The sequence below is a fragment of the Grus americana genome, chromosome 3 (assembly GCF_028858705.1).
Source record: "Grus americana isolate bGruAme1 chromosome 3, bGruAme1.mat, whole genome shotgun sequence".
In the NCBI taxonomy this organism is placed as follows: Eukaryota; Metazoa; Chordata; class Aves; order Gruiformes; family Gruidae; genus Grus; species Grus americana.
The window spans coordinates 58,821,336-58,849,270 of record NC_072854.1 but is presented as its reverse complement, the minus strand read 5'-3'; the positions used below and the strand labels follow the sequence as shown (position 1 = coordinate 58,849,270).

General features: G+C 38.6%; 1 protein-coding gene across 3 annotated transcripts; it reads right to left on the bottom strand.

Annotated features, from left to right (window-relative positions):
* On the bottom strand, positions 1 to 27,935 carry TRMT11 (tRNA methyltransferase 11 homolog). Of its 3 annotated transcripts, none has more exons than XM_054821710.1 (13): positions 27,821 to 27,935; positions 24,879 to 24,944; positions 24,079 to 24,152; positions 22,336 to 22,417; positions 22,150 to 22,242; positions 20,956 to 21,090; positions 19,147 to 19,303; positions 14,906 to 14,986; positions 14,070 to 14,234; positions 12,596 to 12,668; positions 11,715 to 11,846; positions 8,027 to 8,147; positions 1 to 584 (listed from the first exon to the last, which is right to left on the bottom strand). In XM_054821710.1, exons 1-13 carry the CDS (start codon positions 27,893 to 27,895, stop codon positions 453 to 455), a joined length of 1,386 nt encoding a protein of 461 aa, XP_054677685.1. In that variant the 5' UTR covers positions 27,896 to 27,935; the 3' UTR covers positions 1 to 452. The 3 variants fall into 3 exon arrangements, with proteins under 3 accessions (XP_054677685.1, XP_054677687.1, XP_054677686.1); XM_054821712.1 differs by lacking the exon at positions 27,821 to 27,935 and adding an exon at positions 23,209 to 23,335 and having other exon boundaries at positions 24,879 to 24,941; XM_054821711.1 differs by lacking the exon at positions 1 to 584 and adding an exon at positions 593 to 1,212.

Genomic DNA, 27,935 nt, shown 5'->3' with positions numbered 1-27,935 from the left:
ACAACAATCATTTCTGTTTTATTGTATACCATTTACAAAAAAAGAAAACAAATGAAAATGATCTTCTTAATAAGCAATCCTTGATCACCACCACGTGTTTCTAAAACAGCCAGATGTTCACAGTTTAAGCCGCCAAATAATACTACTACTCTTTTTGTAAACGTTAACAGTGAAAGAACAATAATAATGGTTTTAGTCAATCATCATTAGTACTTGAAAGTACAAATATAAATTAAATAAGACTCAAAAAACTTGTACAATAAAATCCACTATAAACAAAGCTAATTAAAAAGATCTGCCTTCAACCTGTGTTGTGGGTTTCATCTTGTTTTAAAATTAAAAGCAGTATTTATTTTTCTGAGGCATCCAAATGAATGTTCATATCCAGATGTCCTTACAAAGAAACACAATCTTCGTTCTTTCCTCATTTTTTAATCTGTTTATATTATATTTTACTTCTGATTGTCTTTTTCTTCCTTGGCAATCCTCTTTGTCACACCACTGAAATACTTCTCACGGAATGAATTGTGTCCCCTGTATGGCATATATTGACCATCCAACAAGTAAGAATTCTGATCTTGATCCTGCATGGTATCAAAATGCAAGCATTAGGCTTTACGGTAGTACGTTGAGCATGTATTGCCATTGGTTTTCCTCCAAACATTTTCAGACAATTACTGGCAAGAGTAAAGTTGTTGGGTTTTGGTTGGGATTTTTGGTTCGGGGATTTCCATTAACAAGAACATATACATCCTACTGCAAAGTCTTACCATTTAACATAAATGAAAATACATATGCAATGGATTCTCATTTGGCATTGAACAAATACAAGCTATAAGCAGACAAGGGGGTTTTGTTGGGGTTTTTGTGCATTCATTCAAATCTTCATTATTCTACTGTGTACAGCAAAATGATGCAAGTTGTCAGTACCAGACAGTTTTAACAGTGCTACATCACTGGAAATATCTCAGCTAACATCACCAGAATCCAACTCCTGAATAAATGAATGAGAGTACGAGTACAATGCCACACAGTCTTTTACACAGGAAAATATAAAGGTTAGTTTCCAGAAAAAATACCATCTGGTGAATTCAATCACTCAGAGGTTTGTGGAAGGCAGATACAAACAGAAGAGGAACACAAATGACTAAAATGACTTCCTACAGTTATTGAAGCTCAGAGGAATTTTTCTTGTGCAGTAGTCACGTACTTCTGAAAGTTAAAGTTGACACAGTAAATCCCTACGCATAATATCTATTTGACATCAGCCAACAACACAGTTTAGAAAACTGGCCCATTATATATACAAAGGTTAAGTTCAACGTGTACTGTGGCTTTATATAATTAAGATACTTGTCAACTAATGTTATCAATACTGTAAGATAAACAATACATCAAACTTTAATCTGAGTGCTAAAGAAAACTGATGGCAATTTTTAAAACAGTTTTAGACTTATGGTTGATCTCAGTTTATTATGCTGAATAGCAAGATGGAGGTAAGATAAACAGCATCACAAAGAACTGAACTGTGCAAAGAGAAAATAAAAACAAGCATAAAACGACTAAACCTCTATTCCACTAAATGTTTCCTCTCAATGCATCCTCATTGCTATATTTTAAGCAATGCAGCAACATACGGACTGGTTCATTACTTGTTTACAGTTCAGAGTTATTCGTTCACATTTGAAAATAAGGTTATAGTAGAATGCTGTGGCATAAGTAGTAGGAACATGGAAGTAGATTTAAGTCAATATTTTTATACTAGGAAAGTATTACAATGAGAGGATGAACTGAATCCTAGTGGACAATCTCCCTCTTCAGCTATTTTGTAGCCTTTCCAGGCTTTCACCTAGCAAGATCAACACCTCATCTTGCTTTGGATACCCTAATATGCATTCTAAAGGAGTGAAACAAGGTTTTTCAACACAGCAAATGTTTCTGTGCATATACAGGTGCCCTCTTCTGGACACAATGAGATATTCCTATGAAGTTGTTTTCATCTGCTACCCTAGCAAATAGCAGCAGTATGCCACTGGCTTAAACTAACTTGCTAAATGTTGAGTGCCATGTGGATATCTAACATGTAAAGCATGTACATCAGTAGCAGCAAGTTAGTTCTATTTAAATACTGCAATGTCGAAAATAGCAGGAGAAAATGTTCTCAGTAAACCCACTGCAGACACAGTACTAGCTATTGTCTTTTGGTCACCTGTGAGAGACTGCCATTTCTGAGACCATTCTCAGGCTGATAAGCAACAGGAATTTACCATGTTCACGAGGAAAAAAAAAAAAAAGAAAAAAATTACTATTGGCAGACAGGAAACAAGGAAGATTTAAGACACGCTCCTCTCACAGCCAGCTTGTACCCACTTCTCCAGTGCTCTTATACAGGACCATGCTGACGAAAAGAGCACTTATTCAGGGGAAGCCCTGAATTTGTGTATCAGTAATCCTTCTTTGACCCAAACATATAATATATTTTTATACCTTTGGGATGTGTTTTAAGAATAATTCTACATAATTTGCTTGTTTTGAGAAATGGATGTGACGTTTGACCCTGAAGGATAATGATATATGGGTCAATAGTATTTTAACATAAAAATTAATCCCTACAACCTCTAAGAGGTCACACATCTGTACACCATTCATCTTGATTCCTTAAGTAACAAAATGCGGATTCAGAGGGAAGGAAGGAAGGAAGAAAGGAACTACCCCCCCTCTACCCCCAAGCTTCTTAGGGCAAAGAGAGGATATGATACGTAAGAGAACAAACTTTGAGTTAAACACAGCTATAAGAGGAGCATCTGCATTCATCAAATGGAAACAGGCTTGGCGCATCACTCCACAGAAGAATCCATTTTGTAAATCCAAGCTTCATCAAAAGCAATGCAAATCATTGTTCACTAAATGAGAGCAGATCTACAGTCAGGCATGGATTTCTTGGGAGAGCTTACAAAGGAAGGTCCTGGCCCACATCACAAAAATTCCAGCTTAAGAGCTTCTATTCCTTGCTTCTACCCTGTACAGACATGACTGCCCAATAAAGATGGTAATTGCTTTAAAGAAAAATAACAGATTGTGAATTTCTTCTTAAAAAAGAGGTAAAGAAAATAAGAAACCCTGAACTACCTGGAGATGCCACTCACTGTCAACATTTACTAGTCAAACCAGTTTTATGGGCAACATGAGTACTGATCAAAGTAAAAGGAATTCTTGGATTTCAGAGACTAACGATTTCTGAACAAATTCTAACTTAGGGTATTTTATATCTACACAGGGAGCTGAATGGGTACAACCTGAACACTAGGGATAGGCTGCAGTTAATTCTACAGAGATAAGACCTTGTCAAAAATCATCTTCATGAAACAATTTGTTTTGACTATTTGCACTAGAATTTGCCTGGGCATCAGGCACCAGCTTGTTTCAGTAAAGCAGCCAGTCAAACATCCTCAGTTAAGCTCTATCTTGAGTAGCATAAATTGGTAGAATATCCACACTAAATATCTGGCAGGAATGTTTTGCAGTAACAGACGATCTCTTATGGAGACTCTCAGTGGCAGTGCCAACTCTGCCTCAAGTGCATTAACTGTCCAGTGCAGTCAATAGGGATGTTTTTTCCTTTCTTTTGCTTTTTTTTTTTTTAAAGTTTAAATTCAGGGAATGGAGTTGAACCACAGTGTTTTAAGGGAGAGAGTCTCTTTCCTCCTCCTAACATGACACACTGGAAGAGGAGTAAGGAGTACTGCTTGTGATACACAGCTGCATCTAGGGGTGAGGAGTTTTTTTCAACCTCCTTCCTTTGAAACAACTGCACATAGTTTTTAAGGTATAAAAGTTTGTAGTTGGTTATTCAACATAAACCAATCAGACTTCCCAAGAAATCACTTCCAAGACCGATCAGCAATGATCAGCCTACTTGGCACTAAGTCAGCTCTTTCCCCAGTATGCCAGCACTACCAAGATGACACAGACTTCAGTTCTGACTTTTACAAATGAAGGCAGATGTTTGTTAATCCCTGGTCATTCTTTATCATCATCCTTGGTTCTCACTTTGAATAATTTAAGTTCTCAAAACAGCAAACCAATTGCAAACAACAGTTATTACATAAAACTTCTACTCTGAAATGTTTTATGATGACTTCTGTGACAACTGAAGACCAACAAAGCTCTTGTCAAAGTACATGCTACCAAATTGCTTTTAGCTAATTTGAGTTTTCAACTCAATGCTTACTTGTTCTAAAGACAACACTAAAAAAGGTGTTACAGATTGCCAATAAATAATGAAAGAGGTGGAAGAAAGAGGAGGAAGCTTAAAGATAACAAGAAAGCTTTGTTTTTCTTTAAATCTTGGCAAATATTAAGTGAAATTCTGAAGGTTTTTATGAATCTAGCATGCCTCAGTTCAGCCTCAGGGTAATTACCCACATTCAGTTTTTGTTTAAAAAATCTTCCTAGCCTTATCACAGCTTCCTACCACTCTACATCTGGTGCTGGACAGTAGCTATAGAAACCACTTGTACTAACGTTATACAGCTATAAACAACACCCGGCAGTTTCCAAATCAGGGACAACAGGGTCATATGCAGGAACAGACACTGCTAAATTCAGTAGGAAAAATTCTACACCAGTAATGACTCTGGAGTGACCATGTGACATGGAAATGCTGGACCCATTCAGTGTGGTGGATTTGTATGCCCGATGCTCCACAGTCCTTTCATGACAAGTCATTTGCTCAGAGTTGGTCCTTCAGTCAAGTTTTCTGTTTCATGTTGCTACATAATTTCTAGGCGTCTCTCTTAGCCCTCGTCAACTGCAGATCTTTACTCCAATAGGTTTTTTTAAGAAGTCTTGATTAGAAACTTCAGAACTAGGTAGCGTTTACCAGCCAAATAGATACCATATATTTCTGCAAGACAGCCATCAGAGGAATGAAACAATTCAGAAACAGCTGAAATAATTCAGCATGGAGAAATCGACAAGCCTCAGAAAACAGAAGGCTAGACATACTGCTGCAAAGAAAGGAAACACCAAACAACCCTACAGTTACACACTGCTAGTAAGTCCACCTCTTCTGAAAACGGTTGATCACTAGATATAGATTCCCAAGAATCCTTGTGGTAATCATGCTGTACATTTTTATACTCCAGTTTTCCTACTGATTAACAACTTACCAGTTATTTGACATTTAAATAAAAAATAACGATGACAATTCAGATTCAGATATAGGTGTGTCAGATTGAAATCTTTCAGTCTTACATAACTGTATTTTTTAAGGCCTTTGAAAAAATAAACTGGTGCAATGGAAGGTATGTTTTCACTTGATTAGGGCTGGAAGAATTGGTTCAAACCTCCTCTGATGTAAAGCAGAAGACTGGACTCCTATTAGATCACAGTCAATAGACATTATAACACAAATCTACTTGGCCAACAACTTCTCATTCTTCCACTGCCACTGTGTTCATTTCTTACCCATGAATGCCTACAGTCTTTAGGGAGCTGGACTTGTGTTTTTACTAATTAAAAAAAGCCTCCTTTCACAGTTCAATGAGGGTAGATTCACACACAGTCCTGCCTGCTATAATATCAATTAGAAAGTTCTGTTTCAGGTTGAGAGAGATATTGGGGAGATCCATATCTATTTAATACCAGAAGGGACACTAATGTCCATAGAAAAAAGTAATACATCAGGCTAGTAAGCTCTCACCTGGTATCGCTTCTGTTTTGTTCCTCTCCCGTTTCACACTCCTGTTCTTCACTTCTCCAATTCTTCTGCATTCAGGGTTTTAGAAGACTACAATTCACTAGCTGGCTATTGTTAGCTGCCCTCTACAACAACTGCCTTCATTCACTTTTATTATTATCACTATAATTTAAGACTGGGGAGGAGGGGAGCTACTAATGACCACCGTGGCTGTCCAAAAAAAGCCTTAAATGTTAAAAAGCAAACAACTCTTCTGCTTATATTGTGCACAGGCTGGAAAAGTCTATTTGTATCAACATTGAGTTCAGTAAGAAATCTTTTCTAGTTGGCATGATTTCATCATAAACTTAAATAGAAGAGACTGGATGCTTACAAGGCAGTGAGTTATATACCACCTTTTGTGATGTTTTTAATCCAACATTTATGATCTTCATGTTTATGATTAATTATGATGGATCCATACTTCAAATAGACATATTCTTTTTTTACATTCACTTTGGTCTCCTTTATAGTATAAGCACAATCAAATTGCACCACCAACTTCACGTTCAGTAACTGAATTCATCTCCAGTTAAGAGTTTAGAGTGTTAATAGTGAAATCAAATTTGCCGTGAAATCTGCAATTCATTATTGGTGGCAAACATTGGGGAAAATGAAGGACTGCATAATGACACTACATGACTTCTAAAACTTCTTAGCCACTTGCGAGTACTACACTAGCCTGAATTAAAAGGCATTTGTGAATGTCTGTTACAAACTAGTTAGTAAAGCAGACAGGAACTGTTTGGAAACATAAATGCTTGGATATTCATAAAAATTCACTCTTTCATTTGGGAAAAACGGCCACAGCTCCAACTATTCAATTTTATGATCATATCTGGTGAATCAGAAGTATCCAATTCAAAGATTGTTGAAGATATTAAGACAGGGGAAAAAAACCCCATGTCCCAGGTAAGGGACAGTGGGGTGGGGAAATCTGAGATAGTTAGACACCAAACAACAAGACCCTAAACCAACCAGGCACTAGCTAAGGAGTCAGTATGTATTTTGTCATTCGGACAAGAGAAACAGTACACAGGTTCTGGTATCTTTAAATTGTCTGAAAGACATCTGGAGTTCTGAGTGTAAGCACCTGCACAGTTTTATCTAAGCTGTAAGCCTGCCAACTAGACTCAGGTGCTCAGAGCTAAGCATTTCCAGACATGAACCTGTCAAAGCATGTACTGAAGAACAGGTGATGCACAAAACAAGAATAACAATTTATAAAAGTCTATTTGCAGAAGGGTGGATACATTTTTTAAATTAGAACATGTTATCCTACAGCACTGGCAATAATAAAAGTCCTGCAGAAAACCTCCATGAAAACCCCTAGACATACTTGTCAAAAACTTTCATGATTCACCCTCTTGGATCACTACTAGTGAAGTTGGCAGCTCTGGCTCTGACCTCCACATACAGTGTTTTTAAAAAATTCAGGTGTTGCTTGAGAATCTCAGTCATCATTAGCATTATTAATGCAGTACTGAAACCCTGCTGTGTTATTAGTGCAAGCACCCTGCAGACACAGCAGTCTGACGGTATCTCCTGACATTTAAAATAGCTCCTCCAATTGACAAGGAATGTACTAAAAACACTCGCTCACCGTTTGCGTGTAGTTTCATTAAGAATTTGCTTCAACTTCGTTCAGCATCTCTTTTAACAGGTGAGAGCAGCAGCAAGAACAGAAAGGAGACCTGAATGCTATATTCCCTGGTCTCAATGCCTCAGGAGAGGCACTCAGCATGTCCCAAAACAAACTAAAAATGTGCTTCCCTGTACTTATGTCACAGCTACGTATTATTTCCAAAAGTTAAAAAAGTACCACTCTAAAAATGAAGTAACAATTGAATGTGGTTTACCTGTACTGTCAGACCTGCAAAGGCATTTAGTATTTATTTGGACACCAAATTACACTTTGCAATAAATGGGTATTTAGGCATCTCTGTGGATGGGATTCAGAGAGTTCAGTTTTCCAAGGAAAGCATATGCAACTTTCACAAGTAACTGTAAGTTCAAAGATCTCTTTTACACTATTAAGTGGCTTGCTCAGGATGAAAAGTTTATCAAAAACTGAGGAAAAAAAGGTAACGACCAAAACTAGAACAGTCCCTTAAATCACTACCCAATTTATTATAAAGAAATGTGTGGCAATTTTACAAAAGCTCTAACTCTCATCATAAAAGACTCAAGTGTGATAGAAACAAGGATCAAATGCTGAATAGCACAAACTTCTAATGAACACAATAGCTACTATTTTACACAATATAATCAAGAATTCAAGCTTACCTTGAATTCTTTCACCTTTTCCATGGTTATCAGGCGCCTTGATGTGTGGCTGGAAAGCATCTGCTCACAGTTGCTAATAAGTTTCAGGCACGGGTGGCGGGGAATGATCTCTTCTGTGTATCTGGAAGAAATAAACATTCATAGAGCTGTAAGCTCATGAACTGGAACACTTGCATCTGAACCAAATTCATACAGATTCTTCACAAAATGGCTTACACTAGAAAGTTGCCATGCATTTTAATATGATTAAAGAAATTCAAGTATTGGTGCTTGTGACATAAAATGTCTAGAATAAATTAAAACCTCACAGTAGAGAGACCTCCACACACATTTTCTACATATATTTACATGATGTTAATGTATGCACACAAGCCTGCTTGTATCATTTCAAGCAGAAAATATCTCAGTCAATCAGGAGTAATAACTTATCCAATGAGGAGCTATGATTTTAAAAATGTATTCCACATGTATATTCCATATACATACAGTTGCAGGAACAAGGGACTTAACTCTGGCTCCCTAAAAGGAGACCATTACATTTCAATTCCAAATTGTATTAAACCAGCTTTTATTAGACAGTGACATTCCTGGACTTCAGAATTTGGTGTTACTAATGTACCACATTATAATTACTTTTTCTAAAGGGAAGAAAAAAAATCCATTATCTTTTAACATCAGATGGTAGCAACACTGGCTTGCAATTAAATCTTGTCTATAGAAGCAAGCAGTTACAGTGTTTTAAGTGCCCCCATGTCATAAGCATACTATTTTCTACAGAAACAGCTTTCTCTAGATTGTCTATTTCTCCAAATGCTGAAAGAGGAATTTAAGGATTTAAGAGCCTTGCATGGGACTAGAGGAGCAAGTAGTATTGACCTAGCTAATAAGATAAATGTGAGATCAGACATCATTCCTATATACTGAGAAATACAGAATCACAGAATGGTTTGGGTTGGAAGGGACCTCAAAGATCATCTAGTTCCAACCCCCCTGCCATGGGCAGGGACACCCTCCACTAGACCACATTGCCCAAAGCCCCATCCAACCTGGCCTTGAACACTTCCAGGGAAGGAGCATCTACAGTCTCTCTGGGCAACCTGTGCCAGTGCCTCACCACCCTCATAGTGAAGAGTTTCTTCCTAACATCTAATCTAAATCGACCCTCTCTCAGCCTAAGGCCATTACCCCTTGTCCTATTACTACATGCCCTTTTAAACAGTTAAGTTCAGTCTTAGTTTCTGTAATAAGCTTTCCTGTAATAGTTACTACAACATAATACAGAAAATGGTATATGGTATTGTCAGTGACTATGATTTCATATAAAATGCTTGCTCTCATGATTCCTCAATGCTTGGGGATCAAGAGAAATCAGACATTTAAAAGCAGAACTAAACAACTTTCACACCTATCACTTGAACTTAAAAGATACAAAGGAGGAGCTTCATATTTTTCCTGTAAAGAAGTGGGTTTTCTGGATGCACTTTACAAAGTAAATGTATATTCTGGGAGAAAGAGAAGTCAAATCCAACACAGCTCTAAATAGGATCCATCCGTTCCTGATGGAAATCTTGACATTTCTTAAAGATAATAGTGAGCTGTTAAACAAGTAAGATAATATAAAATACAGACTTGTAAATAGAAAAACAGAACTGCCTCTTCGCATTGTTCCAAAACTTCCAGATCGCAAAACATTTCAGTCACTTTTCATGTGTGAAATCAAGTCACCACTTCTGCTAGGTGAAGTCAGAACATGCTTTTGACAAAGGAGAATCAAATTAATTCTTAATTGTCTTTGCTATTACACAAGACTGTTGATGCACCTAGTACCACCAAACTGCCTCTCTCTCTTACAAAGGTAGGCACTCCGCCACAACATCTTAAAAGCTTCTCTTCGTAACCATATAAAAGCTTGACTGTGAAGGAATTAAAAGAATTCAGACTCAACAATGATTTCAATGTCAGACTGAAAGAGTAAACTTTGGAATGAGATGCTATCTTGCAGAGGGAGAGATCATTATCACTTTGTTAAAAAGCCTTGTCTGTTAGCATTAATGAATATATTTCTACATTCTTTCAGGTAAAACTCAGAACGTTATCAAATAAGAAATATAGTAGCAGTGGTTTGAACAGACATCCATTTTAATCCAGTTTTGATTTTAATTTAAGGAAATACACAAAAATCTCACGTAACACAAGAACCTGATGGCAGGTGTTGCCAAGGGATATCTGATAGCACAACATATTAGTAGACAGTATCTTATCTTCCCCCTACATACTTGCTTTAATAGTTGTTCCTGTGTTCATCATTACGGCTGAAAATAAAGTGACTATCCTAATATTCTGTGCTAATATAGTGACTTCAATATTTCAATCGTCATTGCATAAAGTCAATTCATAGTAATACTTTTTAAGAGGCAAGCCACCTAGAGCTTGAGGGAGCTGACCTCCCCAAACCAGCAACTAAAGTAGAACCAGAATGTGCAGTTCATAGTTATCTACTAACTGCTGTACTGAGGAAGCGTGCTCTTACCAATGTTCAATGAGCAAAGAGCTCTGGTATCTTGACAAACAGAATAAACTCAGTAATCCCAAGCAGAGTTTATTGACATGGAGATCTAAGAATTCACGACCACACACTGTCTGTCAGGGTTAAGCATGTACAGACAGACATTTTGAACAATTAGCTATAATACTGTTAATGGCATTCATTATTTTGTTTGTGAATAGTCTTACAAGAAAAAAAGCCTATGATACCAATTCTACCATTAAAAAAAAAAAAAGCAAGCTACTAAGTGCACTCTTGTGTTACGGAAGCACGTAACAGAAATGTAAGACTGTCACAAACCATTTCCATGGTGAAACCAGGGACGAACACCAGTTTTCGTATCAGTATAGTTTGAGCGTACACAGAAACATACAGCATTGTAGAAGCTACCTTCAGAGCACACGTACATGTGGAAGATACTTAGAAACAGGTACTGTACATCAACTCCCCACTTTACTATGAAACAGTTTTGAAAAAAAAAAAAAAAAAACCAAACCAAACAAAAAAACCCCTCAAAACCTTACCTAAGAGATGCTGAAGTAAGGTATGCAAACAGACATCTTTCCTTTTAAACTCAGTTCTAATCTCAGGCTGCGCTACTGAGCAGACAGCATCCTGCAATCTCTGCTAGCCCCTCTCGTCCTTAACCAGGCTGCTCCCCTATGCTTCCTGCCTCTCACTGCCATCTCTTGGTCTTTTGATTTCTCAGAAGAAAGCTAAATTAGTAGTGCCAAACCTCAAAGAGCCAAGAATGTTCTTTTACAGGACCTTGTCAGGCACCTCTATCAGCTACTCTAGTAGAAACATATATTAATAAGAGCCTTGCTGCTACTATCTTAGAAATCTATCTGCACCTTGAAAGTCTAATTTTCTAAGCTTAAAACTCAACCTATTAGACATGCATTTGCAAGGACATGTGAAGGTTTTTTTTCTTTTTGGTAACAGTCAGGAATTATGTCCATCCAAAAGCCTTATTTCAAAATCTGCTTTCCCTCATATGAACTTTTACAATATGAAGTCTAAGCGTTACTCGTAAGTGCTAGTACTATTGAAGTTCCAGCTGTACTACGCCCCAAAAGAAAGCACAGCGAGAATGCAGCATCCGTTCTGACATACTACATACCAGAAATCAAGAATACATACTCAGGCCTGTATATTGGCAGCCAGTAAACTAATCTTCCTCCCATCACCAGATATTCTGCTGCAAACTTCAACAGGTCAAAAAAGATGTCACTTAGATGATAATTGGATGAAACGAAGATGTGATTTTCTGTGCTAAACAAAAAATTTACAAGCGTAAACATAAAAGCACAGGTAAAACCTGCATTTTTAATTTAAAACAAAAAACAAACAAACAAAAAACCACCCCAAAAAACCCCAAACTACAGAATAGCACTGAGATTTGCAAAACTACCTATGACAATCCAGGAGTACAATTTCTACTACGAGGAATATGACTTCCCAAATCCCCCTACTGGCTCTTTAGACTATCATCTTTAGTACCCGTGGAAGTGAAAGAATCACAAGCATGTCAGGAATAGTTATTTTGCACAGCATCTTTCTTAAGGGCAATTTAGAGTAAAAGGCAGAAGACAAGGAAGGCCAGGCAGTGGAGAAGCCACGTGTTGTCTCTGAAGAGAAAGGAGCAGTGGAAATCCGAGAGAGAAGGTTAAGGTAAAATACAGGTATTCCATTTTAGATAGATTTGGCACCTTGCAGGGACTGAAGAGAACTTTGTGGGAATAGGAAACACAAGGTAACAGTGACTCACAGATATGAGAAATAGGATCTGAAAGCTGAACAGATACAAACGATAAGCAGGGAGAACAAAACCAAGAGGATTTCAGGAAGTGACATACTAGTTTTGCAAACAGAACAAAAAGGGCTTTTCTTCTTTAATTCTTATTACTATCTTTTTTTTTTTAACTGCTGAAGTCAACCAAGAAATAATAAAGATTCTAAAACTGTGACTGGGTTTCCATTAAGACATTTATATTCTACAACAGACAAGACAGTTTACCTACCTTCTTTCAGTTGACTTAACTGTTTCCTTTTGTGAACCCATTCTGCGAGTAGCTTCTCTGATACCATATGGTGCTACAAAGCAAGTGCATAAAGCAGAGATGAGAACCTCACCCTTTGTCCAAATAACATACAGTTATATTATACATACACAACAGTGCACAAGCTATGGCCTATACAAAGTTTAAAAAAAAGCTTTTACAAAGTAAAATCAGTAAGGATATTTTCTTCAAGATTTATTAAAAGTTTCTTGCTCCAAAAGGTTATTTTAAAACTGTTTCAAAGAAAGCCTTTCAGCTGTAAAAGGCTTCTAGCAGCCTAGACATTTGCTACACTACAAAGGACAATGCTTTTCTGTTTTGTTCATTAAAAGATATTCCTTACATTTCTAACATGTGACAAATAATCCCATCCTCTTTTGTTTGACAGACACAAACATCTCCTCTATAGCGCTTAGCTAACCTTTTTCAAAATGAAATTGTATATACTGGAATTTCTTGCCAACACATTACACAAATGGTAATTCTCACACAGATAGACAAGACCAGCCAGAGATGGCTTTTTCTCATACATTTTTGCACATTTCTAATAGCATAACATACTTACTTCATGTTCAACACATTTGGTTTTGTGAGACTTGTTTCAGCATCATGGAAGCACCAATATCACCATTTTACAAACACAAAAGTTGTGACGCAATTGGCAAACTGAGTTCTAAGTCATATTAATATTCTACACTGTCTTATTGCCAAACAGGCCAAATAAAAATTAGCGGGTAATCCACAAAGAAAAGTCATACGCCTTATTCCTAATTAATATGAATGTGTCATCATAAAAGCCAGCACTAGAGATCAGAAATTGCTGTATCAACGTCTTTTATTTATTCTCTTAGCCTCTACTCCTTCTCATGCATGACAAATGGTGTTAAGTACATAGGTTTCTAAAAAAGCGGAGGATCCTTTCAAACCGCTAGCACTTCTAGTAGTTAAGTGTATCAGAAATGCATTAAAATTTCTCTTTGGAAGCATTCCAATAAGCACTTAACATAAGTCTCCAGAAGTCCATCAGAGCTGCATGGCAGACTCCACAGTGTGCTGCAGATCAAGTCCTAACAGCAGCATGAACCATTCTGATAAGAAGTCTCTGTGCATCAACAAAGTTATGCCTTTACCGAATGAGACTTCTTTGAAGGATGATTTTTTCAGCCATATTGATTTCTACTGGCAAACATAATATTCTCTCCATGGAAGAAAGTATCATGGGCAGCTTTGTTCCGCACTTGTAACTCTCCTTAAAATAAATGCAGAGATGTCAAATGCAGATCCAATTTCCACAGTGCTGCTCTCAACAGTTATCTTTTGTAATATGGAAACTGCAGATCTGAGCACTCGTCAAGGCATTAAATCTATGTACATAGGCACAGGCAATAATCTTTTAGACATTGTCATTAGCAACAAAAAGCATTAACAAACTTACGATCTGTAATGATTGCATCAAACAGCATCCCTTTTCGCCATATTGGTCTTGAAGAATCAGAAACTAGTGCATCAAGGTAATATTTCTCTAAACCATACTGTCGGAGATTAGCTCTGATATTTTCATCTGGCCCTCTCCATTTCTGGTTCTTTCTGCTTGCCTTGCCTGGGCAGGGAGTGGGGCATGGAACGGGAAAAAAGCATACTCAACAACAACCTGTTTTACAGGAAAAGCTTTCATAAGCTCTATCATTTATTTCAAAGGAAAAGAATTAAATGTCACATACAAAATTAGAGTTTATCTGCTGCCTTATTCTACTCATTGTCACAAGTATTTGCAATAAACTTCACAAGTAGCAAGGAATAATGAAAATACATGAGAAAAGTTCTGCTGCACCATCTGCATAGGGTGTCACAGAACACATTTATAAAAATGTTGGTTTGTAAGATGTTCTCACTATCCATCAGTCATAACCCTGTCCAGTAAGTCAGATATAATTTGGACTGCAGTATTTCAGAGAAGTAAGAATGGAATTAGACTTCCTAGGTTAAGTTATGAGAAGCTTCCTACATCACAAAAAGAACAGCACACAGCTGTTGTAATTATTATTAGAAACTTTGTTTTGGTTTTCATTATTCTTTTTATTAAATATTTCCTGCTTAAAAAATAAGAGAATAGGTTAGCTAAGATACATGTAAAATGGTCAATAAAGCATGACCAAATAAATCCCATGAAGATTAATGTTGCTTTAAAATCCACTAAGTATCATCTGCTACCATCAGTATTCTTAAATTCCAGAGAGTTAGATTTCAGAGACTTAGAAATGTGTAACATACCTAATCCATGGATGGTGTTGTAATCTATATCAGTACCACACACATATGCTCCAAAGTGTGCTGAGGAGATTAGAAGGCCACCTATAAAGGGGAGAAAAGGGGAAAAGTATAAACTGCTGTCCTAAATGTTATCTGTGTTAGGTTTTTTTGCTCAGGAACTTCAGGAGTTTACACCAGTAGCACACTAGACCCAAGGAAAAAAAAAAAAGGAAAAAAAAGAATTAAAACTACCAACCAGTTAGAATCACTATGCAACTATAATCAGAGATAATAACACTAAGCCCTTGTCTGCTATACCTGATCTCCCTTAACTTGCTATGCCCTATGTCACTTCTTATCTCCGGAGACTGTTCTTAGGAGTTTGTTTATGGTTTTCTACATTTCAAGGCAATAAGATCCTTTAATCATTATACGAACCAAAACATTTAGTTCTACTTTGCAAGCAGCAGAATTTCAAGTTGTTGGCAAACAATTTGAAAAGTCATCACCAAACGAATGGCAATTCTACCATGTCTGTTCTCAAAGTTAGTCCCCTTAACTGTGTCTAATTTCAAGCTTGTTATATAATATGGCCTTTCCCTGAGTAAGAAGCAATGGTCAAGAACCTTGCACACGTAAATATCTCCAATGTAAACAGCAATATCAAAAAAGTTTCTGTAATTGTTTTGCAGTGTGCAAGCTATATACAGATGCTTTTTTTTGTGCGCCGCTTATTTTGCCAGTACATTTATTTGCAAACTCATCCTGCAATAAAACTCTTTTTTAAATCACTACCTTTGTCATCTGCTGTCCTAATTAAAAAAAAAACAAACAACCTATACAAAAAAGCATGTCTGATTTCCCCTTGAAACTGGGCAATGGTTGAATAGCCCACAGAAAAAAGCAGATGACATTATTTCTTTAACAGCTTCCAAATGAAAAAAAAAAAAAAAAAAAAAAAAAAAAAAAAAGACAGCCAGCTTAAGATTACCAAAGAGCTGTGTTGTTGAGTTAATAAGGAGTTATGTAGCTAACAGAATGGTTTAAAACAGAACAGTGACTGAGAACAAGGCTGTGAACCCCCCCCACACTATTGACACCAACTGCTTATAGATACAGTTCTGCTAAAATAAAGGGGACAATTGCTGCAGGACACAGAGCTGTCCAGCATGGGGAACAACGTGCAAGCTGGCTATGTGGGTGACACTAGTCTCCCATTCACCGGCAGTGTGGAGAAGAGCATCTCAGGTGACTGCATTGCCCACGCCACCCACTCAGCACCAACAACCCCCTAACACGCACTGCGTGCACAGGCTAAAGATCCTATCTCAGGGTGCCAGAAAACTCCTACATCATATGCTAATGAACGCCACCAAAACTGACGGTGAGGGAGAAAGAAAAAAAAAAAAATTAAATTCCTCTGCTTTTTCTTGTGAAATGGATCAGGGAAAAGCAAGGTTACTCACCCCAGAGGAGTCACCCATTTCCCTTCTCGGCTGCAATCCCTCAGAACAGATGGGCAGTACCTCCAGAGGGTCAAGACAAATTTAGCTAGCCCTGACCCCAAGTATGGCATACCACCCAGTCCTATAAAAAAAGTAAGAAGAAAGTACTTTGCCCATCTAAGAATGTTTTTATTCACAGGGAAAAAAAAAGTTAGGAAAACATGAACTTAATAGCTTTTAATAAATCTCAGCTGGTACTAGTTCAATTGTGTTCACACAGAAGGTGCCTGAATGCTTAAATACTCTAATATGGCCAGCCCTTTGACCTACTTTATCGAACAGATATATACAGAGGGTTAATCAGAGAATCACTGTGTCACCTGATGACTATCATCAGAATGATGATGGCACAGAACTTCATGCCTTTCTATTGTACACTATTTCCCCTATCTCTTCAACACAGATGAGAGTCTGGTCATACCACTATCCTCTAGGATGTTAAAGAAAAAATTCTTGTCGTTTGCAATTATGCTGTATCACAAATTGGCAAAGAGAAAGTAGGGACAAATATCTTCCAAAGGTACAAACAGTAAACTTACTGAGATAACCTGAACAGATCATCTAGGAGGAAGTACAAAGTATTCAGGTAAAAGACTTGATTTAATCTTCCAGAAACCTCCAGTCTTCCTTCTGCCCAAGACTGAGGGAAGAAATACCTAAACAGTCTGTGGAAGTTACATTTTACAACTCACAAACAATCCTGGCCATTCCAATTCTGCTTTAGAAAAAAAAAGGGAATCAAGTCTCCTAAACCAGGCTGGTCAAAAGCACTTTTTATTCCAAGGACAAATTCCAATTGTCCATTCTTACATTAATGTGGAAGACTTGTGATTTGGGTCATCCAGCAAAACCAGCTTGTTTCCAACAAGCAAGCATCATTTTGCAAGGCTGTTCTAACTTGGTAACACTTGCCTTTTCACTGTAAAAAAAAAAAAAAAAAAAAAAAAAAAAAAGGGAAGAAACCAAGCCAGGTATTAAAGTTGCACCAATAAAGAAATCTGAACTACAGTTTCTTCAAAATACTCCTCAAATCCTGAATGTATGTTCTTTCCAAACCCATCAGGTCAAACTCACTGCATCACTCAGCTCTTGACTACCTCCCAAAATTCCAGTGGCAGGGCACTGTAGCACTGACTATCTTGAAAATCCTCTAAAAGATCTCAAGAGACAATTGAAATTCCTGGGGTTTACTCACCAAAAGTAGGTACAAAAGGCACTGGTTAGTTGTCTAGTCATACATACACTTTACTGACAAATGGCATGCCACCCTGTATTTCCAGTGTCCCTACGTACCTTTAATCTCAAGTCTGTACGTTATAGATGTCTAGTGCAATAAAACCACAAAAATTGCAATTCATATCATTAGGCAATCTGGGGACAATGTTGTACATGTTATCTTTTGAACTGTAACACGACTTAACATTTATCTTGAATTTCTATAGCTTTGCCATTTATACGTGACTTTTCTTCCTCTAAGTTTACCCTTCCTTTTTTTTCTCCACTCCCAAGATAATGAATGCTCTCAGAGATTTTTTTATGATTTAGGTGTAGTAGATTTTTGTAAAAAGACACAAAACCATAGGCACCAATACGAAAGAAACTGCTTAGAGATGAAGTAGAGGAATTTCCTCAACCTTTCAAAGAGTACTACCCATCTGCAAGGAACACAAGCACAAGGAGGAGCAGGAGGAAATTTCATAAGACATGATTATGCATGCAAAAAATCAGGTTGTATATGAACAAAAGTTTAAGACAAACACATACAGTTCACTGAAGCCTCGTGTTTCTGAAAATACTATATCCCTGGTCTGTTTTCCATGGTACAGAGAAACCACATGTTAATAAGAATTTGTCCTACTAATGACCCTGTAGTGTTGTCTTCTCCCTCCCCAACTTCTCTGCAGTGATTTCTGCAGTGAATCCTCTTCATCCTCCCATTAATGTATTTTTAATTGTATGCATCTCACACATGGTCTTCATGATCAAAGTTTAGCAAAATCCGGGTCAGAAACACAGCCTTTGTTATGCTTTTGAAGAAACTACTATAGGTAGCTTAGCACAATATACTCTTGTATGATTAAATAGCACAATCTGACACAATAGATCTTCTATTTCACCTACAAAACAGCTGAGTTTCCCTTAAGTGAAAAGTACTTCTATGCCACACAGAAATACGTGGAATAAAAGCTCCCCCTCCTGGCTTAACTAAGAAAAATTCAGCTGGGGGCGAATATATGGTGTGAACAGTATTATCCTGAAGACAAGACGTGATGGATGGTACAAGGAACTGATCGCATTTGAATGCTATGACCTAACTATTGCTACGTTGTGTTATACGCCCAGAAGTGCCCTCAGCACTCCTCTCAATAGCCACCTCCAAAGATGCTGCTCCTTGTAACATTCTGAAAGCGGCTGCAGGGAGTGCTCTAGTCAAATTTTAGTTCTGAGTCACTTTGGATCTTAAATGCTCCATGACACACGTGAACTAGTGTTTAAGCCATGTTACATAAAATAATACAGTGAAGATAGACTTGTCAGAAGCGTAAAATAAACTCTTTACATCTTCTGAAGTTGGTCTCCTTCCCCCCAGATCCCTTTCAAATTAACAAAACATTCATTTTATAATCACCATTTTACTTGTGGTATCATTTCAAATATCACTACAGCACCAGCAGTCACTGTGCCAGGTAAAAGCGTGGTGCGAGCTGTAACACAATCTCCCAGTTTTTCCTGCCAGTAGAAAAAAAAAATATATACCTGTTCCAACAAATGGATCATAGACAACATCATTGGGTTTTACTCTCCCATGGTTCGCCATAATGAAAGACAGGCAGGCATCCATGCTCGTATTTCCAATAAAGTGTCTCCTTTTTACACTGTAGGACTCGATAAGTTCTCTTTGGCCATCTGCAATCTGTTGAAACATTTAAAAATCACTGTCAGGTCTTAGATACAAGACATAAGCAGGCAGGCTAACAGACTTGCTTAAGTGACACCATCCAACAAACAGCTAAGTCTTCATTTCATAACATACCACCTTGCTTTCTGCCATCAAAAATATGACAGACTTCTTTCCAAGCAACAGGTATCTTGGTTCAACACCTAGATAAATTCTTCAAGAGAGAGGTCAAAAAATATAAACAATTTAAAGGAAAAATTCTTCTGAAGAAATAACAATTAGAGCAACTTTGCTATTATTCTAGGTATCAGAAAGACAATTCCTGGCAATTCAGAGTTAAAAGAATTTCAAAATTATGAGGAGCAGAAATGCATGCTAACACATGCATGCACATACACACGCAAATGCTTAAGGACACACAGAATTTCCACCTTCACCAGCATTTCTGTCATGCTCAAAATCTAAATTTAGGGTAGTGTTGACAGACCAGGATTTACTGGAAAAACAAAGACCAAATGCTAACATTTTTACATCAGATTTCCAAAATGTGTTGAAGAAGACCAAAGCAATCTGGAAGAAAACACATTCAAAAGCTCTTCCAACAATATCCCCCAGCTCCGGTCAACATCAGTCTTACTGGGTAAACAAAATACACTTGCCTGTTTTTTTTCAGGTTGGTTTACTCATTTTTAAACACTTCAGGAATCCAGCACAGATGGGACAACAGCTGCAATGTTTTGCAGTATTGCCATAACCCAGGGTGCTTCCACATTAATCACAGGCATGGAGAATATTCACAGGTGCTAATAGATCACTCGGATCTCTAACCTCTCTGTACACAGCCCCTGACCATAGCTGTACAACCTTAACAGTGGTTCTCCCTCCTTTCAGCTGCCCTTGACCCAGGACACTGCAAGGGCATATTCGCATCAGCGGCTGGTGTCATTCTGGAAGATGCCCTTTGGGGAGCCACTTTTTCCTCACAAAAAAGAAAAGACTGGATCAGATTTCCTCATGATATCCTAATAATGCAACAGGTTTGGAGTGCATATACCCAACAGGCAAGAACGTTTGTAGTAAAGACCTCAGACAACAAGTTTTTGAACATGGTTACTACTGTACAGCACTGTCAGCGTCCCCCCCAGGGTGAGCATCCATCTGTGGGCTGGGGCTCGCTGATGTCCAAAGCCTCAGGGATCAGTCTGCACCTTTCTGTCAGGACCACTTGAGGTACTTAGAGAACGCTCCAGCAGGGCAGATGCAACTCAGCATGACCACAAGCCATCTACAGTTCCTGTAAATCTTTCTTTGTGTTTGAAACAAGCTGCTGGTGCTTTTAGCTCCACCTGGGCCCACAGTAATATAATGCACCACCACAGCTGTACGGCCACACTGCTGCATTGAGTTGCCTCAGAGAAGGGCAAGATAAGGTGTGTTCCCAGACACAACTGCAATTTTTTCCACCTCTAAATGCTCAATTAACCTGCTTTTTCCTAGTCACAATAAGGACTTTCAAGACTTGCATCAGTGTATTACGCAGTGACAGATTCAGCCATAATTTTATTGTCTGCATGCATTAAAACTCAACACAATTTTTTTACATTTAGATTGAAGAACACTCCTGAAAATACAAGCTCGTAAGAACTGAAGCAAGCATACTCACGCACCCATCTACCAAAATAAAGATGAAAGGGCTCTTCTGGAACATTATTAGGATCCATTCCATAATCTTCCAAAATCCAGAAGATGTGTTCTGGATTCTTTAAATTTACTTTTCCTTTGAATGGTAAAAATTCAAGGGCCTATACAATAAATAAAACCAGAGTCAAAAATAGGAGGGTCAAATTTTGAAATAAGCATCCCACAAAAAAAATAAAAAGAAAAAAAAAACAAACCATAAAACAAACCCCAATGCCACTTGTGAGAAATGACAGATTAGTACTAAAAGTACATTCTCAATTTTCTCTGGATTTCTGAAATGCCTTTCTTGTGAATAAAGATAGCTCAAATGATTAAGGATTAGAAGTCAGGAACCATAACATTTTTTATTAACTGAAGAGAGCCCAACTTTAGAGGAAGTGAACTGTGCATATTAATAATGCAATTTTCAAGTTATAAAAACAACACTGATGATGAACAATAGGATTTACAATTTCAGTGATGTGTAGCTACATCAATTTACATACTCAGCATTGTTTCACGTACACAAAAACTGAACAACAGGAAAGGGTAGCTATTTTAATACAAATAATTTCAGTCTCTGTAAATGAAGTAAATCGGATAAATAGCTGCTAAAAATAGAATGTGGAAGAGCAAAAATTAATAATAATTTAGAAAAAATTCCTAATTAAACACTGATACAGTTCAGAGGAGAGCACAAGTGCAGACAAGAGCATAAGGACAGAACAGGAAATCAGCACACAATCCACAGCTTGCAACTCAAGTCACTGGACTGGCTTGTTCCACATTCTGCAACAACAAAGGCCTAACACGGAGATCAACCAATAGGTTTTCTAAAAATCTAGCACCTAACTCTAGCCATTTGAATCTTATAGTTTTAGGCAACGGGCTTCAGCTTCCCCACAACACTGGGCTGAAATCAGCAGTGATATTTGTTTGTCTTTGTACATGCCTTATATGGTCTGTTTAGAAAAGGAAAAAAAAAATGATGAATTGTGAGGAGAATGTTAATTCAGACACAAAGATCTCATGTAGACCTGATAAGGTATGAGTTGTAAACTGCTTTAAGATCTTCAGGAAACCCAAACTTAAATACGCTCTAGACAAGACTGATAGCATGGAATAAGAACAAGAGGAACAGATTAAATTAAATGTCAAAGTTTTCTTAAACATGTACTTACATCTATCTTCTTTATTTTCTGTGCTTGGGTCAGCGTTTTATTAAATGTATGAATATGTACTTTGTAAGTAGAGTCTGACTGTAGATATGGAAGCTGAAAAAAAGGCAAAGACACTTGCATTAGTACAGCTGCAGTGCTATTCAGTGTGATTAAGGAACCATATTTCCAGATTCTTTACGTGCATACCATCTTGTCCATTGGATAGTTCTTCAAAGATGCATAGAGCTCCTCCGCAGATCTTCCATGACCCCACAGTTCAAATATAGACCTGAAATTACAAATTTTTTTAGAGTGCAGTCATATAGGAGGAGAAAAAATGCCTTACAGATACTCATTTTAACCTTCTTGGCCAACGTATTTAGACTTTGCTTTATGGAGTATTGAAGTGTGTTATTTAACTCTTAGCACATGTTTAGGATTTGTTCTTAACAGGGACACACTTATTTTTAATCCTAAACTGGTATTTCAATGAAGCTTTTTTGTTTGGTAATACATACTAAAAGGTAAATTTCAGTCTTAGTACCCTTGGATATCACCAGGCCTTTCTCTGGCATATAGTGATACTAGCAAATGAGACAAAATTCATTTGTATCTGTCGATTTTATGGGGTAAGCAAGGGCTGAAAAAGGTCAAGAACAGACTTTCAAAGTATTATGCTACCCTGGAGTAAAACAAATCGTGAAACTAACATTTGATGTTTAGTAACATCATCAGCAGTTCTATCCCATTTTAAGATGTGGTTATGATGCCTGATATTTTCAGATATTTAAACATTATGCTGTCTTACACTTTTTTTTGTTTCCATATTGCTGGCTTTAAGACAAGCATTGCCTTGGAAGATGATGTAACCAATGCTACTGTAATGAAGGCACACCGCCACATCATAGACCTTTTCCTCAGCATTCAAATATCCAAACCAAGTGAACTTTCCGTATCAAAGAAAAAAATCTTCTTAGTACAGGAATCCTAGTGTCACTGCATATATTGTTAGACACTCTTATGTGCATTTGCAACACACCAGAAACACAGACTTTAAGGATTAGCAGTGCCATGTAGTACCTTTTCAAAGATGACTCCTGAAAGAAAATCTTCAAGATGTTCAAAGGTTTAGCTCACTCAAGCAAAAATAAATTTTCTAGAAGGACCTCCGCTGCAGCCATCTGGGCTGAGGGTTCAGATACCAGCACTAGGAAGGGGACACAAGGAATCACTGCTTTTCCCTTCCAAACTTGATTTTAATTTTTTATGTATCGCTGTTTTTATCTTTTAATTCCATCCACATTTTAAAGCAAGTCATTAAGTAAACGTTATTTAAGGTGACTAAAACATCAGTGACACTACAGGACAAGTACTGGCTCTGCAGTGAAGAACACTGTTTCAAGACAGTGCAGCTTACCAGTTTCTGAAGGGAGCCTACAGGAAAGCTGGTGAGGGACTGTTTATGAGGGAGTGTAGTGACAGGACAAGGGGTAACGGCCTTAAGCTGAAGGAGGGTCGATTTAGATTAGATGTTAGGAAGAAATTCTTCGCTGTGAGGGTGGTGAGGCACTGGAACAGGTTGCCCAGAGAGCTTGTGGATGCCCCCTCCCTGGAAGTGTTTAAGACCAGGTTGGATGAGGCTTTGGGCAATGTGGTCTAGTGGAGGGTGTCCCTGCCCATGGCAGGGGGGTTGGAACTAGATGGGCTTTGAGGTCCCTTCCAACTCTAACCATTCTATGATTCTAAGACCCTGCATTGATCATACACTAAATAAAGGGGATGGGCATACTACCTAATCAGTCCTACAGGCTTCAGTAATGCCTCCTCAATTCTAAAGGTAATCAGAGACTGTTTATTTTAAGACTCCATACAAAATTAATATTTGCCACAATATAGCAGAACAATTTTCCACAGCCCATGTTATCATTTACAAGATTTTTCATCTCTTACTTTGCACATACTGTCCGTTTCATTAGTCCCCTTGCCATCTCTTCTGAAAGAATATTGAGAATCCAAAATGGAGACTGAAATAAAGAGAAGATAAGCGATGCAAATACCTAGCTGGAGGATGTCACATGATTTGCACAACTACAAATTTCTGTTCTATAAAACCAAAACATGCACACTGAAAATTTTTTAAAAAATAAATCTGTTAACTGTACAGAGAACATGAGGGTAAAACATTTAATTTGAGGTAAAACTGTATAGTCAGCTTGAATGTCTGAGAAATTTTACTAGGTATTTCATTTTCCCACCATATCTTTGACTTGGTTTGCTTATGCTCCTTGAGATTATTCATCCTCTAGAGACTCAAAACACCTCATTACACAGAAGTAGTACCCAAAACCCAGTAACATTTTCTGACTAAACATTGAGACCAGAATCATACAGCTTCCTAGCTTCACTCTTGCAGACACGCTGTCTCATTGATTTAGAAGCAAACACCAAATTCAAACTGCTGCTGAACGTTTTCGTGGTTCGGCTATTCTGAAAAGCAAGGAGAGCCTCCCAGCAGATGGCACTGTTTCTTTTCACACTGTCAAATGAAGCCATCCTGACGTGCACTTTGTGCATCTTTTACCCAGTATCCAGTCTTTACTGAAATTAAGAATTGCACGGTTTTGGAACACTCCTTATTTTCATAAGGAACTTCAAAATTTATTCAGCTAGCTACATTTCATAAAAATACTCTAAAGAACACACTTGTATACCATACATGCGCTTAAGTAAAATATTTGGTCCTCACTTACATTGACATGAATTTCCTGCTCACCGCTGAACTGTCCACCATAAAGGGAAAGCAAAGCTGTTATTTCCTAAAGTGAAAATACAAAGGGCCAGGCTTTAGGAGCATTAACTAATGTTTTAAAGAAAGAAAAAAAAAAAAAGCACCATACCATAAATTCTAATGCAGACAATGACCTCCATAGTGATTATGAGCAAAGTGTTAGAGATAGCAACAGAAAGAATAGTGTTTATCACGGACTTACTGTGGGAACCAACAGTCAAACACTCTTAGAGTAGTTGTGTGGATAGGACAGAGGTTCACAATTAAATGCAGCTTGTATGCAGTGTTCAAGAACTGAAAAAAATTAGACTCTCCTGCTATAAAAGCAGCTGATTACCTTTCTCAGAGTTCAGCTGCAAAGGAACAAGCTATGGTTAGGTTATGAGAAGTGGTACAGTATACAATGCAATAAGATCAAGTTAGGCAAATTTCAGTAATCAAGTCCCACTGTTTTGCGTTTTTCTACTCCTATTTCTATTCTATTTTTCTATTCCATATTTCTATTCTATTTTACACATGAATCAACAGCATCTCCCCACTCTACCGGTAACATTATCTACAGGGAAGTGACAGGAATGAGAAGCAGAGAAAACATGGCCTGTGAGGAAAGGCTTGGAGAGAAATGTGATCATGACCTCTACACATGCTAAAGGTTGCTGTGATAAAGCAAGGTAATAATGTGTTTTTGACATTTCCTACAGATGAGACAAGAGCATCGGGTCCAGATCACAGCAGCCCTCTGGATAAGAAGCTGGGAAGACCCTTCTAAAAGCGAAGACAGTGAAGCACTGGAACAGATCTGCCTGGAGATATTGATAAGAAAATATTTGACATGCATGTATCGGTCCATTAGAGACATCCTATGCTGGAAAACTGGATCCCTGATGTTACCCCTCAGTATCTCAGACATCCAAAGAGAAATCCCTGACTATGGAACACAGTTTCTTATCTACTAAGAAATACGAAATACAGACCTTTATTCTACACTTAGCAACAAATGTCAACTTCAACAAACACCTTCAGCTGTTGTGATCCAGCACCACCACCAGAAGAAAAGCAGTCCTCTCATATCCCGTATACAGGTGTGGTAGAGATGGAGATCAGGCAGCTGATCTGCCTGAAAAATCTGTCTTCCTTGTTTCGTTAAGTTTTCAGACAAACTGGATCCCTAACACAGCTCATCACAAAGCCAAACATAAGGCTGAGCAGTCACCAGAGTACAAGAAAAGGGAAATGGAATTGCTTTCTTCAGCAGCTGTATCAACCAAGTGCAACTGCAACCTTGGTGAAAAAAGAAAAACTTTGCATGTTACACATATATATGTGTCATTTTGGTTTTGGTTTTTTTTTTTTTTTACTTAATCTGATGACCTTGCCTAAAGAAAAATTGGGTTGATCATGAATAAATACATTCATGTTCCAGTCTCACAAAGCAGATAGTAAAAAACAATACACAAAAAAAAGCCCTAATGAAAACAAGGAAAGTAAATGACACAATACACATTAAATATTTTAAGATGTGTAATGGTGACCTACCAATTCTAAGAAAATAACTCTGCATTTCAGCATCATTTTAAACAATAACATTTTACCCTGGATATCATATTACTAGCTCTTCAAGATGGTGCCTAGAAGAGCACCTAAGGTATCAAAATTTGTTACAGTGTGTAGCAACTCTGTAAGTCATCATGGAAAAAAAATAATCACAAATTAAATTTACAAACAAGAGGGTTTTCTTATAAACAACAGAAACTGAGTGTATGCTAAACTAGACATTGACTAAGGAACCAAAAAACCCACTAGGGACTCATAAAAAATACCAGAGCTTCAGATCAGACACTTTTTTTTTTTTAAATGATTTCTGTGAATACCACTTGATAAAACCAATTTAGTGACAGAGAACAAACTCTGCACCCCAAATTTTGCAACCAACTGGCATAAATGTCACAAGTAGACTGCAGTTCTCGAACCAGGACTTGCTGGCTCCCTGACATGTCGCGATCCTACCGCAGAAGTGGGTCTACTCTCTCTGATCCCGCATCGGCCAGCACAGCACAAACCCTTCTGACCCCAAAGAAACAAACGGTTCAGAATCAAAAGCCAAAAAAAATCGAGTGGTCCTTGGTGCCACCAGTGCAACACGGAGGAGAGATGCTCGCAAACAGGACGCCAACCAAGGCCTTGGAGACCCCCGTTGGACCCCGGCATGTGTGCAGGCCCTAGGGCTTCAGAGAAGCCCCGTCCTCGCCACTCCCCAGGTCTTCCTCCAGACCACGAGGATGTGCGTGCTCTCCTACCTCACGCAGCTCCTGGAACACCTGGGGCAGGGAGGACCTCGCAGCTCACCTGGGCAGCACCGACCATTTACGCACCCACACCACACCGGCGGGAGCAGCTATGTAGTTTAAACAAACTAAAAAGTCACCACAACAAGACCTTAAAAACATTTTTGTATACCCGTTTTTTCCTACGAGTTTCAATTTCTTATCCGGAGCCCCAGGTACTTTGGTGGCAACCTCTCCTAGCTCCGAGGGCTCTCGAAAGCCGCAAGGAAAGTGTTGCCTTAAAGCCACCACGAAGAGGCTCTCCGTGGAGCCCGGGGGCAGGAGGAGGGAGCCTACGCCCGCTGCAGGGAAAAGAGGCAGCCCCGCGTCAGGGGGCCGCTTGCCACAGGACGCGGAGAGCGGCGAGCGAAGGGGCACCGGGCGCCCCTCGGCCCCTGCAGCCGCGGGCTCTCTCCGAGCAGCAGGCGAGGCCCCACCGGAGCCAGGCCGCCTCCCAGGCACAACCGACGCCGCGCTCCCCGGGGGCGCTCCAGACGGCAGCGCCTCGCCCGGGCCCCCGCCTCAGTGAGCCGACCCCGCCGGGCGCCCAGCCCCGGCCCCGGCCCCGCGGGGCGCTTACCGGCAGGCGGAACTCGAGGTGCTCCTGCGCCAGCAGCAGCAGGTACCGCCTGAGCGCCGGGACCGCCAGCGCCATGTCCGGCCATCCCCCACCTCCCCGGGCCGCATGCGCCGCC

Excerpts from the sequence above, each read along its gene's own strand:
- TRMT11 (XM_054821710.1), bottom strand. The coding sequence starts at position 27,895 with ATGGCGCTGGCGGTCCCGGCGCTCAGGCGGTACCTGCTGCTGCTGGCG. Across the intron at positions 11,847-12,595 it reads GTTAAGTCAACTGAAAGAAG|CACAGAAAATCACATCTTCG; the intron begins GTAGGTAAACTG and ends TTTTTTGTTTAG. Across the intron at positions 8,148-11,714 it reads CTGCCAATATACAGGCCTGA|ATACACAGAAGAGATCATTC; the intron begins GTATGTATTCTT and ends TATTTCTTCCAG.